This window comes from Colobus angolensis, unplaced genomic scaffold (genome assembly GCF_000951035.1).
Source record: "Colobus angolensis palliatus isolate OR3802 unplaced genomic scaffold, Cang.pa_1.0 Scaffold149, whole genome shotgun sequence".
Taxonomy (NCBI): domain Eukaryota; kingdom Metazoa; phylum Chordata; class Mammalia; order Primates; family Cercopithecidae; genus Colobus; species Colobus angolensis.
The window spans coordinates 1,815,442-1,833,075 of NW_012114588.1; the positions used below are offsets into that span (position 1 = coordinate 1,815,442).

The 17,634-nt window shown below is 44.8% G+C and overlaps 1 protein-coding gene across 5 annotated transcripts in view; it reads left to right on the forward strand.

Moving 5' to 3' along the window:
- The window catches only part of PEX14 (peroxisomal biogenesis factor 14), a 164,720-nt gene that overhangs the window by 60,205 nt on the left and 86,881 nt on the right, over nt 1–17,634 (forward strand). For 4 of the 5 annotated variants that reach the window (XM_011935790.1, XM_011935791.1, XM_011935795.1 and 1 more), the window contains one exon: nt 8,725–8,809. The exons of the other annotated variant lie outside the window; for it this stretch is intronic. In XM_011935790.1, the coding sequence (XP_011791180.1) occupies nt 8,725–8,809 (85 nt within the window). The remainder of the gene's footprint in view (nt 1–8,724; nt 8,810–17,634) is intronic. 5 annotated transcript variants of the gene reach the window in all.

Here is a 17,634-nt window from a genome sequence, read left to right on the forward strand (position 1 = left end):
GGGGTTTCACCGTGTTAGCCAGGATGGTCTCGATCTCCTGACCTCGTGATCCACCCGCCTCGGCCTCCCAAAGTGCTGGGATTATAGGCGTGAGCCACCGCGCCCAGCCCATTCTCTAATTTTCTTATGGGGTGTTTGGTAGAATTGCCTTTTATTTATTTATTTATTTATTTATTTGTTTGTTTCCAAGATGGAGTCTCACTCTGTCACCCAGGCTGGAGTGCAGTGGTGCAATCTTGGTTCACTGCAACCTCTGCCTCCCAGGTTCAAGTAATTCTCATGCCTCAGCCACCCTAGTAGCTGAAACTATGCACCACCACACCTGGCTAATTTTTGTATTTTTTTAGTCGAGATGGGGTTTCGCTATGTTAACCAGGCTCCTCTCAAACTCCTGGCCTCAATTGATCCACTCACCTCGGCCTCCCAAAGTGTTGGGATTATAAGCATGAGCCACTGCACTTGGCCTAGAAGTGCCTTTTAAAGACTCCTTGAAGGTTTTAGTTTTGTGCAGTGTGTGGGCTGATGGTAAACAGAATTTCTTGGTCCTGAGCTTATCTTCCTTGGAATTCAGGAGTCCATCTTCTTGCCCTTAGAGCAGGTGGCCCTAAGCCCTTGAGAGGGGATCCTGCCTTGCACCACCTGGGGGTCACCTATTCAGTAGCTGACCCCCAGTGATGCCTTAATGTTTGAGGTTGCCATTATCCATGACACAACCTTTTTTCGTCTCCTTCCTAATCATCCCGTAGTTTAATAGTGCATGACTAGAGAGCTTCACCAATCTCCATCTGGCCGAACTTCAAAAGAAGTGGAAACTGAAGCAGGATTTCATCTGCTGAGCATCTGAAGCTACTGGAGGTTGGGAGAAATACCTTTCAGAAAGCATGAAATTCAACCAGTGGTGGAGAGAAAGAGACTAGGAAATAGAGGCAGTGGTATCATTAGGGAGGTGCTGGGGACTGGGTGCCACATATTTTTAGTGTTGGAGTCACCCGCCACCGTCACTGTGTGAGCTCACAGTTCTCTCAGGGAGCATCTTGGACACTGAGTCATTACATTCCTTTAGAGTGATTTAACTCAACAGCTTGACACCTTCATTAATTTTACAACACGAAGCCTGGGTGCTCTCTGCTTCCTCTTTAACAGTGCAGGGAAATTAGAGGAATATTGAAAATATGAAACCAGGGGATACTGGAAGAAGGAGCAGTCAAGGAGCTGTTGAAAGACAATCATGTTAAGAAATTGAACTACTTGTCTTTCCTTGGTATCTCTTGGGATTGAGCACCAAGCTCTTGCCACTCGTCTCTGGCACATAAACCTTTTATTTCCATTCCTGGCACTCTGGCCAAACCTCCAACTTGCAGCCAGCTCGTTTGCCTTCTCTGCTGAGGTCACTGCTACCGTGATCCGTGTGTAATGGCATTTTCCTCCTCTTTTCAGTATGAAGGCTATTACAGTTTCTTCTCTAAACAGGACTTCAAACAATTTGCTGCCAGTTGTATTTCAAAGCCAAGGAAAAGGCAAATGTCATCCTTTTTTTCTTCCCTCTTTGGGTAACTGCTTTGTTGGTTGCATCAAAAATTAGAGGGGCTGCTATCTAAATTCAGGTGGGGATGCGTGGGGACAAGGCATTTAAATTTGCTTTTCTTTCTCCCTGAAGGAGAAAAACCCTTTTCCTTCTCAACCTTTCCTAAAAAGGAACTTTGATCTTCCCAAGCCAGAAGCAAGGGTTTCATTTCTTCCAGGCCAGCGTGTGCTCCACAGCTCCTTCTGTGGCATGGGACCGCCACCCGCTGCATCAGCAGCTCTGCTTTTCAAGCGGTGCTCCTCCACTGCACCAGCGCCCTTTGGGCTGGAAGTTGGCACCCAGAGTCCTCGGCTGGACACAAACACCTTCCAAAGTCACCCTTATGTCCCTAAGCTCACTGTCCCTTGACATTAAATAGTGTGTGGTGGTTTAACATGCGTTTTATTTCAATATACATTTCTGGAAGAACTACTTTAATCAAATAACAAAACAATGACATTCTGGCAAGCAGTTCATGCAATATTTTTAACTAAGGCCAAGGGGAAAAAAAATAAATGGCAGAGATATTTCACTTTGAAAGGTAGTTTTTGCGCATGTGAAGTTGCCACTTTTCATAAAGGCTTTTACTACATATATCAATGAGTTTTAAGAGAGACTAGGGTCAATAATGCATGCTTTAGAATTCCCTAAATACAGATTTACACAATAGCCTTAAAGTATATTATGTTCTATCATGTCAACTCCTGTGCACTTCTACCAGCGGAATTTTCTTTCTTTAATGTGAAAAACAAAAGGACAGAGGAAAGTAAAGTAAAACAAAGGAAATTAGGGCCCACAAGCTTAATTAGTATAGGGTTGTAACCCAAATCAACAATGGGAAGGACACAGTGACAAAACCCAGGAAATTCCGAGTCGAGAGGCTCTTTCCTTTAACTCCTTGAGTGCCAGGGCACTTGCTAGCCAGCTCCTTACCCAGGTGCAGGAGGCTACCTGAGTACAACTCACTGTCTTTATTGTTGAACTTCCTGGCTTTTGTTGACTTTCCCTTCTCCTTTCCTCCCTTAATGTACATGCAACATACCTTTGTGTGTGTGTTAATTATAGATAAACGGGCTAAAAGTACGTCTTGGTTTTGTAACCCTCAGAGAAGGGGAAAGAGTACAAAAAAAATTCCTGTCACTGTCATCTGTTCATTTTTAATGAGCAATTTTTAAAAATTGAAAATAAAAGAGGAAAATGAATAGGTGTTGAACCAGCCCGTGATATGTAAATGCCAACTAGTAATTACCTAAAACCTCAATTTTCATTCTGTTTCATCTTGCAAAACATTTCATTTTCCCTGAGTGAAAACACTTAATTTGGGCTGTGCGAGTTAGCGGAGCAGCCGCTCCGGCCTGCGCCTCCGCCGGCTCCGGCTAGGGGGCACTTTGGCTCTGCGCTTCTCCCGCCTGCGGGCTCGTCCACCTCAAGGTTATTCCCCTCTTGCCATTCCAGTGGTTTTGCTCCGAGTGTGCAGGCCCCTCCCCCCACTCCCACTAGTCTGGTTTCGGGGAGCCTGTTCCTCCTTGTCCTTGCAGAGGCGCGTATTGAATTTTGGCTGACCGAGCCTTCCTCTGCATATTAACTTTCCCCTCTTACCTGGCTGTTGGGCCCTTGGCTTCCCTGAGTTGCAGTCACACTCTGAGAGCAGCTTTCTGGAAGCTTTCTTTCTCCTTTTGAGGTTGCACACAGAACTGCCTCTAGTTTTTGTTTATTCCTGCTGCATTTTTAGTCTTCTTTTTCATTTTGGCAGCTGGGGCAATCTCCTGGATTGAAACTCACACACATTTGCCCTCCCGCCACACTGAGAATGACCGTTCTGACGCTTCCTTTCTTTTGCATACTCATAGATTTTTCTACTCTGGTTTAGGATATGTCACCTTTTGGATATGTTCGTGGAATGTGGCTTGTGGTTGCTGCTGCTTCCTTCCCTCCCCAGCCTGTTCCCTAGCTAGAAAGAGAGCATGTAGACTTGAGAAAGAACAGGGAGCCCGGCGTTGTGAATGGTAGATCAGAGGGGAGCCTGCATGTAGAAAACCAGAATTATGTTGTCCTAGGACCCTGGATCTGAGAGTGCTCTGCCTGGAATCTCAAGGAACACGGCCTCTTTAGTGAGATATATAGCTTCATAATTAGCCCGTTGCATTTTTTCACGAGTGCTAGCATCAGCGTTCTGCGATGTGTTTCTCTGATTAACAGCTGCTTTGCAACTATTTCCTTGTGCCGCCGATGACCATATTTGTCAAGGAACTCCTGACAGAGTACTGATTTCTTACTAAAATGCAGCATTTCTGTTTGAAGAGGGTTCTCTCATTCTTGGCAGTGCCTGGCTTTTTAAGTCAGTCCTTGTTAAAACTCGGGTTGGCTTTGGTCTAACGCTCGTTAACAGGATTCTGGGTATCTACTTTAGAGTATGAACGTAGGAACCTTTCACAGGCCATTTAATCTTCTGAGCAGCGCACGTGGAGCAGTGCGGTGCTGGAATGGGGTTTGGGGCCCGTAGGTTATATTGGTCATTTTCTTTTGCCCTCTAGTTGTGATCTCTCTGGGTTAAAAGGACTTGGCTTTGGTTGTTAGTGTCATTAATTTTGGAATATTTTTAATATTTTAAGATGGGTAATGAGTGCTCACATTTTAGGGGATAGATGTGTATGTAGTACACAGGAGTGCTGGAATTGGTGGCATTCCAAATAAGTGTCACTGGAGACAATGCATCAGGTTTACATGTCAGGTGCAAAGTGCTAAGGCTCCCTCAAACCCCAGGTTCATTATTAGGCAGGCTCTGTCCTCCTGTCCCCCTCGTGCAGAAAATAAAGTGTGTATTCTGACGATTAGAACATGCAGGTCTTTTGTAGGAGAGTGGAAAACACATAGGAAGCATCTCTTTGGTGAGGACTGTCAGGAACTTCAATTCTTCTCACAAGGGATTACTTACCCTACACAATGCATTTAACAGCACATAGTTCATAGTAGATAACCCCTGAGTATACTGTATTCCATTGATTTATACAGTTACAAATCCTGCTCTCTCAAATACAAATCTCTCTCAATTGGCCAGTCGTCTTGGATCTAAAGGTGTTTTTCAACCTGAAGTCCCCCCAGCCCCAGCTTTTTCCCAAGTTGCTGGCAGTGACTCTGGTGTAACCGCTGTTACGAGACTGCAAAGACAAGAATTTACTCCTCTTCCTTGCACCTCAGTTTTATCTCTAAGTGACACATAGTGAAAATTATGAAATTCCCCTAAAATTGTGGAGTTGGTGGTGGCAGGGTTGTTTTATTTTGCTTTGGGTGGGGAAGGGTACAGAAGGTAGGGGCAGAGGAATGGGTGGGGGGAGAAACTTTGGTCTGTTTTCTTCGGAGTTTGTCTTTTTGTTTTGATTAAACTAGCTATTGGTAATTCGAGGTGCACTCATTAAGAACTCAGTGCAAGAGGAAGGGAAAGGAACGCTGATTCCATATTTATCACAGGCTCACCAGCAAGCAGCTTCGACGGCGGCATCAGCAGCTTAGCGCCAGAATTCTCCCTGGCTTGCTGCACTCCCACAACATGTGCAATAAAGTTCCTGTCTCCGTTTTACATCTTTGACATTGAGGCGGAAGATTTGGCCTGAATTTATGTAATTTAGTTGGGCACAAATATAACCCATGAATAGTCACATTCATCTTCTAATTAGAAAATCAAACGATAATACAGGACAGGCTGCAGGCACCCCATCATTGAATCCAACAACAGCGTGTTGTGTGTGTTGGGCCTCTGCAGAGGAAAGTCAGTTGAATCGCTTCATGAAATTAATGAAAAGTGCCCAACAATAGGTGGGTGAAAGGCACAACCGAGCGCCCTGTCAGTTATTTAGTGTGTGAAGATGTTAGCATTATGGGTAAAGAGTTTTGCAAAATCTTCTCCCATTGATGTATGAATCATGGGGCTATAAAATTCTAGATTGGTCAGGTCCTTCCCCCCATTTTGTAGTGCCAGTTCCTCGCGGGGAGGGAGGAGAAGAGTCAAGAGTAACTGAAGAAATAATTAGTGAAAGGAGGAGAGAGGTTTTCATATGTTCACACTTACATGTAGCCGCTTATCAGGGTATCTTTCTTATTCAGCACATTAGGTTGGGGCTATTTGGGTGCTTTATATTTTTGCATCTAGTGTAGTGATGTCGATGCTGTTAAATATGTGATTTGCCTGTCGCCTGCATTTTCAGACAAAGATCAAGAGGAACATAAACAAGCCCCAAATATACTTTATGTAGGTGTTTGGCAGTATTATTTTATATGACTTGAAATTAGTGAATGGAAACTTTAAAAGAAATTGTTCATATTTTTGCAAGTTTGAAGTGTGCCGGGACTTTGTCAAATTCCCGTTAAAATAAATACGTCAATTTCATCTCCCTTCCAAATTCATTTATCTTGCTTTTTTAAAAGGTGTTTTCTACTTTACCTGATGTATAAATTGGATTCGCTCGTTTATGCTGTTCTTTGCTATATCCCCCACGTTCTTCTTAAATGAATTACTAATGACAGAGCACTCCATCATTCCCTCTCTGCAGCCACTTTAAGGAAAGCATGGTGATCTAAACCTTTTAACCTATTAAAGATGATTTTTCCCAATTGAATCAGACCCACCACAGGTGTAATAACTAATCATTTAAACTACACCTGCTATTATGTATTTTTAAGCCATTATGCATGTTGGATAGATGATAATTCATGTTTATTGCATTGTCCGATGGATCCGTTTTGCCTACACTAGGCTGATTAATGTATTTAAAGAAATAAGAGATGCAATTTTTTTAAAAAAATTGATGGAATGCGCCAAGCACTGCATTGAGTGCACCATTAAACCCATCAGAACTTTGCTCTCTGACCAGAAATGCATATACCAAGGACTATATTTAAAAAGCAAGGTGAAACCTGTGTGTTCCAGTGGTGGGATTCTGTTTTCTTTCTCTGTCATGGAAATTTTTGGAAGGATGAAGGAAAGGTTTCTGTTTCTATGGGTAAATGATAGGAGCTGTACTATTAGCATCTTCTGCTTAAGACCTGTTCATCCACATTTCCGCTGACACCTGGTACACGTATCACACACAGCATGCAGACTACCGCATGATACGAATACTGTCATTTTCTTGTGTGTTGAAGGTGTATTTTTTTCTCCAGGTGAAGAAAAACTATCCCCATGCCATCTGAGCTGTGTAGACTGGCACTGACCCTGGGTGCCAGTGCCTGGGTACCTGTTCATTCTCTTTCCAGGGCAGGGGTCTCACTTCCTTTGGTTTTTCTCCTTGTCTCCCATTTCTCCTCTCTCCTTTTCCCCCTCTCTTCTGTTATAGCTCCTCGTGTACTGTTGCCTTCTTCTCCCGGCCTTTCCCACCTCTACCCATCCCCTTTTCTTTTTTCCTCTTCTTTTTTCCTTCGTCCCTTCTCCCATCTCTTCATTAAGATACATCAGTGTTGTAGATGTTTGTTAGATTTCTCTTGATTTTGGCGTGACGATCTGGTTGAGGGGCTTAGGGGTGTGAGTATGCCGTTTGGGGGCTCTAGAATCTCGAGCATTGATTTTTCTTTAGTCCAGAACTGGTCCATTACTGCAGTTCATGATGGTGGTTAGTACTGTTTGCAGCGTTGGAGGACAGATGATAACCTGTGCGGAGCTGGGCTTGGCTCTCAAGGGACACTAGTATGTCCTGTTGGTGACAGGCCCAGATCTGAAAAGTCAAGATACTGAATTCATCCTTTAGGGGGAATGTCTAGGGTAAGCCTCCCACAGAGGAGTTACAGGGAAAATGAATACAGGCTTTTCCCTAGCTTTTTTTCTTTGGTTTACCCTCATATCTTTTGTTTCCCAAAAGTCTGTCTGGTGTCGAGATTACCTTCATATAAAATATGGGGAAGGAGATGATTTGTAACTTGTATTTCACTTACAATCACAGTACTTTGTGTTTGACTGCTTCCCTTAGTTTGAAGGATCTTAGAAAACTTCCTTACATCTAGCCTTAGAAATTTTTTCTTTCAACAACTTATGAGTGAACTGTAGGGCCTGTTGACTTTATCTGTAACATGAGACCATATTATTCCTTTGGTTTTGATGAGGCAAATAATAGCAGTCATTTAAAACAGCCCCTTTCCTACCTGGGGCAGGTGGGCGTTTCCCATCCCTAGGTCTGGTGTCTGGGGTGGAAAGTAGACAAGCCAGGCATAAACACACACTTCGTGTGTGCTGAGTGATGTGAAGGTTAATACCTGCAGCGGTGCCCCTTCCATCCTCTGCCCGGCTTATGTGGAGATAGGAAGATTTCATTAAATAATATTCATTACCAGAGGCAGGTAGACAATCTGTCAATCTGTCAGCTTTTAGCCATGAAACTCCAAACTTTGCCCTTTGAAGTCTCTTCAGAACTTAGCTCCAGTGCAGAAGGGGGGCCAGTGTGAATGGCAGTGGGCGTTGTCTCCAACATAATCCCTTCCAGCCGGGACGCCCTCAGCACTTTGCCAGGCTCTGGAGACAGCATGGTCTCTGCCCTTCAGTTGCTTGCAATGTAGTTGGGAAGGCAGGCTGAACATTAGAAGACAGTATAATTATGTCTTCAATTATATGGTACACACTACAGGCACTGAAGAATTGAAGAGAATAGGGAGATCAGAGATGGCTTGCTTATTTAGGCAAGGCTTCGAGGAGTCAGAACAGACTATAAAAGGGCTGTGCTGATAGAGAGCGTGTGTGTGTGTGTGTGTGTGTGTGTGTGTGTGTGTACGTGCGCATGGGGTAACGTTTAGACAGGTGGAGGCAGGAAAGGGAGGCCTTCCAGAAAGACAGCATACAGGGCACAAGGGCGGTGACATGGGTGCGCATGGCCACACCTGCCGGGGAGTGTGAGGAATCAGCTCGAATGGAGATCAGGAGGAACAGGAAGGATCATCGCAGGCCTGAAGCTCAGCAGAAGGATTAGATTTGACAGACTCAGATACAGGAAGCCAGTGAAGACAGGGAAACAACATCGCCTTTCATTTAGGTAGATTTTAAGTTTAAGAAATAACTGGTTATAAATTTGACCACACTAGTATGCTTGTCTTTGTGGAGCTGGAAAAAACTCCTAGGATTTTTAATCTTGAAATCCAGACTATTGCAGTGAAGTTTACTCCCGTTTTCTCTCTCTCACCAGATTGCCACGGCAGTGAAGTTTCTACAGAATTCCCGGGTCCGCCAGAGCCCACTTGCAACCAGGAGAGCATTCCTAAAGAAGAAAGGTACAGGTTCCACAGGGCTGTGCAGCGTGGCCTGCAGAGGGACTGGGGCTGGGGCAGACGCAAGGCAGGTACTGAGCTGCCAGGACCTCCTAGAGCTGCCCACTCAACGGGCCAGTGGAGCTGAGGCGAGCCCCCCAGTGGGGCACGCAGGTTTCTTTCCTGACAATGGAGCAGCAAGATGACACGATTTGGGTAATTAAGCACGGAGGACTTAGTCCAGTCCATCATGGCAAAGGCAGTATTCAGTAGCAGAGTCGGCCCATTGGATGAGACTGTGGAGGACTTCTGCTTTTTGGTCTGCTCTGTGTCAGTGACCCTGGCTGTAGGATGACTAGCTTAGGTTAGGAGTTCAGCTGCTTCAATAGAGAATGAGGAAGAAAGAAATGAAGGGCGAGGGAAACGAGATGACTAACAAGGTCAGGTTAAAGTCAAGCTTGGGGTCAGTCCGATTTACAGATTGGAGCGGTAAATTAGTGGTTTTATGGTATTTCTGTAAGCAGGGATAAAACGGACCCTGACAAATTCAATATTGTCTGAAGAGACAGTCTATTCTGGTTCTGTTGGAATTTAGGGTATTTTTCTTTTTTGTAAAATGAAAACAACAAAGAAACCTAACTTTTCGATTTTTTATACATGTAATTTTCTAGAAATCTAGGAAGTCATTTCAACGTCCTTATATACCATAAGGGGCAAAAGTGAGCTTTCTTCCTCCCAAAGCAACTCTTTTTCCTTAAGGAGCTGGAATGCCAGCCTCAAAATTCTGCGTTTTGAGCCTTCAGTCATTTTTGGCTGGAATGGGTGGGTAATATTTTCTGGGTCTGCTCTGTGATGTCCCACTGAAGGGATGCAGCAGGAACCGCTGGTCCCTTCACACGATCATGTCCCAGGGCTGCACTAACAGGGTTTGGGCAGGAGAAACCCAAACATTTCACCACAGGCGGCTGCTTCGCGGCAGCCCCAAGGCTGGGTCCCTGCGACAGAGTTGGTAAGGAGCACTGCGAGGCTGCTGGCTGGCTGCATTGTGCCAGCACCCCCATCATTAGGAGATTATTAAAATTTGGAGTGTGTTGGCTGGCCTCGCCACTCCGCAAGCATCATGCCATAAAAGAGTTTTTCCTTGAAATATGTGTACCTATGGGGAGTAATTAATCATAAAAGCTTAGGGATTTCAGCTCTCTCATCAAAGCACTGAAGCTGGGGAAAGCTGAGCCTAAAAGCTGAGCTGATTACCCGGGGTAACCTGAGACAAAATCTATGGTTGCCGAGAGATCCTTAGCTCCAGTATATTGTGCAATATTATAACTGCCTGATCTTCTCTTCCACCGACAATGACCAGTTAGTCCTCATTTTCTCTCAAACGCAGCTGGGTTAGAATTTCATTTGCAGAAGGTATTTAGAGCAATTTAGAGACAAATGTCTCTGGTGTTTGCTTGGCACTTCCCCACCGCAGGCTTTGCTGAGCAGTTTTAGTATCAGGAGCTCCATCTAATCTGTTTAATTTTAATAAATCCCTGACTGGGAAAGGGAGCGAAAAAAAAAAGAGAGAAACTCTGGACCAAATAATACTTCTTTTGAGTTACTTGGCTAATAATTACTGTAGAGAGAAAACTGTTTTGTGCAATTATGATTTGTTGCTCCTTTAGGAAAAAAAATCCAACTGATCGATTCATCCAAGAGTCATTGTGCACGCTATGCCCTATCCCTGGACTCCCATCAGGAATTTAGCAGAGAACCGAACAGAAAAAACCCCTGCCCTCGCAGAGCTTAAATTCTAGTGGAGGGAAGGCAGACAATTAACAAATGGGAAAATGAATAGGTCGGATGTCAGATGCTGAGCGCTATGGGTAGTGATGAATGAAGCAGGGAGCCGGGGTGAGGAATGCCAGGGTTGGTGTGGGCTGGACTATGATCTTAAACAACATGAATGTCAGCATGTCTCTGAGAGGGTGGCACGCGAGCAAGGACCTGAAGTGACCGTTTATTGGTACAGAGGACATAATTCCTTCTTGACCCCTAATTTGGGTTAGAGTTTTTAGAATTTTAGGCATCTGGCACCTTGAGATGCTATCCTGCCCTTCGTCCTCTAAAGAGAACCACATGAGTTTATCCTGTACTTAAACCCGGAATCTCTGAGGTTAATCACCCATCTCCATTATCCTCTAAAATGCTGCTTCAGTCAGTAATTATCCATTTCCGAGTTGAATCCCAATGGAGTAGGTTCTGGCAGGACCTTTTCTGGGCAGAGAATTCCAAGGTTTGATTGGTGTCTGGGGAAGAAAAGCCCCTTCGCAGATTTAAACTTCACTTTTCAAATTTCGGGCTGTTCCAGGGTCGGGTTTCTGCACTCAGCACAGCCTGGCACCATCTCCGATGGGGATGAGGGTGAACATCTACCAGCTCCCTAACAGTAGTTGCAAAAGGAAAGCAAGTTGACTCGCTGGCCGTCTGCAGCAGGAGGGGCCTGGGTTCTGGCACCCGTGCTTTTGGACTCCCCGCAGGAGCCTTGCAGTGCTGGGCTTGGAGCACTGGCTCTGGGAGGGCTCTCAGCTCCTGGAGTCTTGGCTTTTCCTAGCAATGTCACTTCAGGGAATTGCAGTGGAGCACTGACTTGAATTATAATCTTGACTTTCTTTTTTTTAATAAACATCTCTTTCCTGAAAAGGCAAATCCAATTTTGTTTTTCTTTTAATATTATTTAATATTTAATATAGAAATTGAGGTCCCTGTAGTGCATGTCAGTTCAGTGGAAAATGAGGGTTACTTTAGGCGCATCAGCCGAGTTTGTTTCATTGTGAAACCGCAGCCTGCAGCAGGGGCTGCATCCTGCCCGTGTTACCGATGGGTTAAGTATTGTGCTCTCTGACTTCTGGTGGGGGTGCTGGGTGAGGGTGAGTGGGGAATGAGTGGGATAGGGATGGGAGAGCATTGGTTTGCAAAGGTCTTTCCTATTTGTTTTTTGTTTTGAGATCTCTTTTGGATGCTTTAAAGTCTGAACATGGAGCCATTAATGAGAAACATGAAGTTATTAGAATCATTTATCATTTTCTTTGAAGTTTGTACTGCCATTTTGTGTAATTTACAGCATTTCTTCCTTTTATCGGGAATATTTTGAATGAAAGAGAAAAGCAGCTGCTCACCTTTAGAGTATTAGAATAAATGTTTTTGTTTTCCTTCCAACCACTTGATTCTGCAGATGACACATCAACTGCAGAGTCAGCCACACATGAAGATAATTGGACTGTGTGTGGGGTTTAAGCCCTCATAGAACCAGTCTATATATAGAAGCAGTTCTTGCCAGGCAGGCATCATATTTGGGGCTTTAAGCAGGCTGCAATCCAGGAGGTTAGAGTAACGTAAAAACAGCAGTAGAATCAGTCCAGAAAGTTAGAGGCTTGGAAATTGTCGTCAATAGGCTTGTGTTGATTTGACACCCTATCCAACCACAAATGTAGGAGGCAATCTGCTTCTAAACATGTTTGGCAGGCTGAGGATGAGGTGGGTAATAGTGATGCTTGTTTGTGAGGGGGTTGAGGTGGGGGAGGAGGATAGAGTTGTCTGTTAACTTACTCTAATGTATCTGTTGCAAAGCAAGCTTCTAGGAAAGACAAACATCATATATTTTTCTGTATCACCCTGCATAGTAGGGCCTGGGTGGTGTTGGCTAACACTTACCGTGTCCTTCTCTAGTGTCTAAGTAAAGGGCTTTTTCCTCCCTCATCCAATAAATGGTCCTGGTTGGGGTAGGAAACTAAACAAATAAAACACACCACCACACACTTTCTCATTCCAAAAGGTGAAACTAGATCTTACCCTTCTACTGTTCCTGGAAGCAGAAACCCCAGTAGCAAAACCGCCTCCTTGCTGGAAATGAACTTGAAGAAACCTGATGGTCCCAACCTTGGTAGTGGGCTAGAGGTGAAGGGCTTCACTGTAGAATATTTCAGGGGGAGTAAATTCTTACACAGATTTCAATTTAACTCTCTTTTATTACTTTTCTTTTTTTATCATTTACGTCCATTTCATGAAGTAGTTTGCATGTCCTTGAATGGAATCTCGTTACCATGAAAGCTTTTTTAGCATTGATTTCATAACAGTCTTAATTTAATAGCTCCGTCATTACTGAGAAGCTCTGGGAGTGGGGCCCTGGCTTTCCAGGTCACTGACCTTTTAATTACAAACCTTGTTCTGATGGCCAGGTTATCGACTGGACAGCTCCCAGCTTGTGCCCCCAGGATGAAAACGAAAATAACTGTTTCCTCCCCCATCTCCAGGAAAAAAAAAATTGTAACCTCTTGTGTTTCTAAAATTAATTTTCTCCTTCAGCTTTACTTTATAATTAATTCTTTAATGTGTCTTAGTGAAGCCAGAAGTCTTTTCACAAAGCTTTTCTTCCTAGAGCTTGGGTCCAGCAGATAGCTTGCGGGGAGGGCACAGAGATCTTGCCAGCTCCCACCCCTTGCTTGCGTGTGGCCCATTTCCTCATCCTCAGAAACTCCTGCAGCTGAGCTGGAAGGAATAGAATTGGCTCTGTGAGGGGCTGTCTGGCCCTTCTATTTTTTGTTAACGAGACATAGATTGTGGCATCAAGATTTAGATTCATTCCTCTATTTGTTGGAGTCATTGAAGCCAGTATATCCTGGACATTTTTTAAAGAGGTCCCCATTCTGAGAAAAGATGGGAGTTGAATGTCTTATTGTTTCTTACCTTTGTGTTTGTTGTAGACGACCAGAGGAAACAAATGCCCTACACTGATTCGACTCAGTCATGAGTGTGAACCAAATAGGCCGATCTGGGTTCTCTCACTGACTGAGGAGGAAGACAAATAAGAGAGAACAGTGGGCAAAATGGTGGGTGACAACCAAGGGTGCTGGTTTGCCCAGGATTGCCCTGAGTTCAATCCTGAAGTTCCCATGTTGTGGTCAGCCCTGTGGTCCTAGACAAACAGGTCACCCTAGCGGTAAAAACCTTTCTCGGGAGTGAGAGCTACCAAGGCAGACAAAACGAGTGCGGTTTTGGAACTTGGAGGAAGAAGGCAAAGTGAGAAGAGTCCACTGGCAGTGAGTCCCGGAGAGGCCCGCCTGCAGCAGCGTGGCATCTTCCGCACCCACTTCCTGCTCTTTCTCCGGTAGCCCTGCCCTAGCGTGGGTCCAGTGCAGAGCCTCTGGGGGCGGGGCCGTGCCCTGCAGGTGAGCGAGGAGCTGCTCCTGCGGAGCAGGCAGGGCTGTGTGGCAGCCGCGCTTGTTCCTGAGGATGATTGAGCATCTCCATCCATCTGTTGTGAACGGACCGTCTTCCTTCCCTGCCAGTCTTGCACCTGCATATTCGTCACCTGCTGTTCTGGCCCAGCCTATTCATCACACCGACTGGTCCCCCCCCCCCCATCAATTTTCCTGCTCCCCTTGTTATCCAAACCTGTCTTGAACTGCACAGATTTTTCTCGGCATCCAGGACGAGACCTACGGCAGCTAGGCCAGCTGAATATTGTAGAAACAGAGATGCTCTGGCTTCCCTATTCAGAGCGGGAGCTGATAGCACTTGCTGCCCCAAGAAGGCTGAGCCGAGGGGTTTCCTCCACGTCACCTACGATGGGGAAATAGTGCAGAGAAGTTTGCGGGGAGGAAGCACTTTCAGATTTACCCAGTTACTTTGATGTTTTCCCTGCAACTGAAGACTGATTCTTTCCTTAAACTTGTGTGCCTGCAACAATACTGCAACGAAAAGGAACGTGACAAAATGACAATGGCTTGTATTACTAATTTTTTTTTTTTTTTTACTTTTTGAAAAGGCATATACATGGTCTTAAAAATTCACAGTAGAGAAGGATATACAGTACAAAATAAGTCTTCTCCTCTCATTTTCTCATTCCTGTTCCCCACCCGTTCTCTTTCACAGAGGATGCTGCAGTTTCTTATGTATCGTTCCAGAGATAATCTAGCCACATGAAAGCATGTTAATATGTATTACTCCCCCACAGAAACACGAATGCTTTCTAAATACAGTGGTAGCATATTTTACACTTTACTCATATACTTGGTGTTATATCTCGACAGTCATTCCACATCGATACATACATACTTGCTTCATTCATTTCAGTGGCTGCATAATATTCCATTACATGCATGTATTATCCTTCTAAAAACTAGTCCCGGTCGGGCGCGGTGGTTCACGCCTGTAATCCCAACACTTGGGGAGGCCGAGGAGGGCGGATCACGAGGTCAGAAAATTGAGACCATCCTGGCTAACACGGTGAAACCCCGTCTCTACTAAACATACAAAAAATTAGCTGGGCGTGATGACGGGCGCCTGTAGTCCCAGCTACTCAGGAGGCTGAGGCAGGAGAATCGCTTGAACCTGGGAGGCGGAGCTTGCAGTGAGCCGAGATCGCGCCCCTGCACTCCAGCCTGGGCGACAGAGTGAGACTCCATCTTAAAACAAACAAACAAAAAACTAGTCCCAAATTTGTGAGCATTTAGGTTGATTCCTGTCTTCTGCTGTTTCAGGCGATGGCCCAGTGAATATTCTTGTCGCGTGTATTGTTGAAGGCATGTTGGTTTGGCACCATATGCTAAAGTCAGAGCATTTTGCATATGGTGAGCAGGCTCGGGGATATTTTTCTTGCTTAAATTTCATGAGATTCTGTTTCATAGTAAAGAGGATAAAACTTTTTAAAGGTAAACATGACTATAGGTAGAAGAAAGTAAGAGGAAAAAGACAGTGTAACAAATTGCTGTTAACACTTAGCACAGATTTGGGTTTTGCCAGGATGGACGTTCTGGTTATGTGAAAAATTCTTGCTTTCTTTTTTTGTTTTGAGACGGAGTCTTACTTTGTCGCCCAGGCTGGAGTGCAGTGGCACGATCTCCGCTCACTGCAGCCTCTGCTTCCCAAGTTCAAGCGATTCATCTGCCTCAGTCTCCCGAGTAACTGGGATTGATTACAGGGGCCTGCCACCGCACCCGGCTAATTTTTGTAGTTTTTACTAGAGATGGGGTTTCACCATCTTGGCCAGGCCGGTCTTGAACTCCTGACCTCGTGATTCACCTGTCTTGGCCTCCCAAAGTGCTGGTATTACAGGCATGAGCCACTGCTCCCGGCCTGCTCAGTTTTGACCTAGCCATTGAGGAACGCAGTGGGCACAGAGAGAGAAGAGCAGGAAGGGCTTCGTTAGTGAGGGGAGGCTCAGGCAGAGACACATGTGCCAGTAACTGGATTGGCCTGTGAGAAGGAGAAAGAAGGGGATAGAATTGAGGCTGGTGAGATAGGCAGTGAGGGAGGAGCTGGGGTTAGGACCCAGTATCATACAGAAATAACAGTATTGCCTAGGCGGGAATGTAGTGGCATGATCATAGCTCACTGAAGCCTTGAACTTCTGGGCTTAAGCGACCTTTCTGCCTTAGCCTCCCAAGTGGCTGGAACTACAGGCACATGCCACGACACCTGGTTAATTTTTTTAAATTTTTAACATTTTTTTGTAGAGACAGGGTCTCACTGTGTTGCCCAGGCTGGTCTCAAACTCTTGGCCTCAAGTCATCCTCCTGCCTTGCCTGCCCAAAGCATTGGAATTACAGACATGAACCACAGCACCTAGCCCATGGAGCACTGAGAAACTATTTGAGGATGTTTACTCTGGGCTCTGTAGTGAAACTGACTTGGCCTGGCAATAATTAAGACCAGCCGCAAAGATGGTCCCGCTGAGTCCGTCTTCAGGTGTGGGGGATCTGGGTGGGGTTGGTAGCAGTAGAGATGGAAATAGAAATGACAGCATATGTATGTAGACAGTTCTACAGTTTACAAAACACTCTCACATAGTTGATTTTTTCGCTATGACCCTAGTATGTAGTGAACAGATTAATGAATATTTGTTAAATGAATGAATACATTATTTAATGAATCTCAGAGTAGCTGTTTTCTCCCATTTTACATAGATGAAGAAATTGAGGTTTAGAGAGGCTAAGTTGAGCTAATACATGGTAGAAGTAGAACTAGAATCTGTGTCTTCTGACCAAGATTCTTTGAACTATACCACGTACTTTCTGGAGAGGAAGGACAGAACCACAGACATGGCAGAACAAAGAGTAAGCCATGCTCAGGAGGATGTGTGTGGCAAAGGGATGGACTGAAGATGACTCGGTTTTTTTGTGTGTGTTAAGCAGCTTTATTGAGGTGTAATTGACATACAGTAAACTACACATATTTAATGTGTGGTTTTAAAAAGTTTTGACATATGTATAATTGGGAAACTATCATCACAATTAAGATAATGGACATACCTAGCATCCCCAAAACTTTCCTCCTACCCCTCGGTAATCCCTTCCTCCTGGGGTCCCCCCAACCCCCCATATTCTGGTTTGCAAGTGCGCACGGATCTGCTATCACTATATATTAGTTCTTTTTTTCTTCTTTTTCTTTTTCTGAGACAGGCTCTTACTCTGTCACCTAGGCTAGAGTGCAGTGGCATGATTACAGCTCACTGCAGCCTCGACCTCCCTGGGATCAAGTGATCCTCCCATCTCAGCCTCCCAGGTAGCTGGGCCACAGGCACACAGCACCAAACCCGGCTAATTTTTTTGTATTTTGGAGAGACAGGGTTTCACCATGTTGCCTAGACTGGTCTCCATCTCCTGGGTTCAAGCGATCTAGCCACCTTGACCTTCCAAAGTGCTGGGATTACAGGTGTGAACCACTGCGCCTGGCCATAGTTTGCATTTTCTAGAAATTTATATACATGGAATTGTACAGTGTGTACTCTTTTGTTCTGGCTTTTCCACTCAGGGTAATTACTTTGAAATTTAGCCATGTAGTTGTATATACATATACAGTGGTTC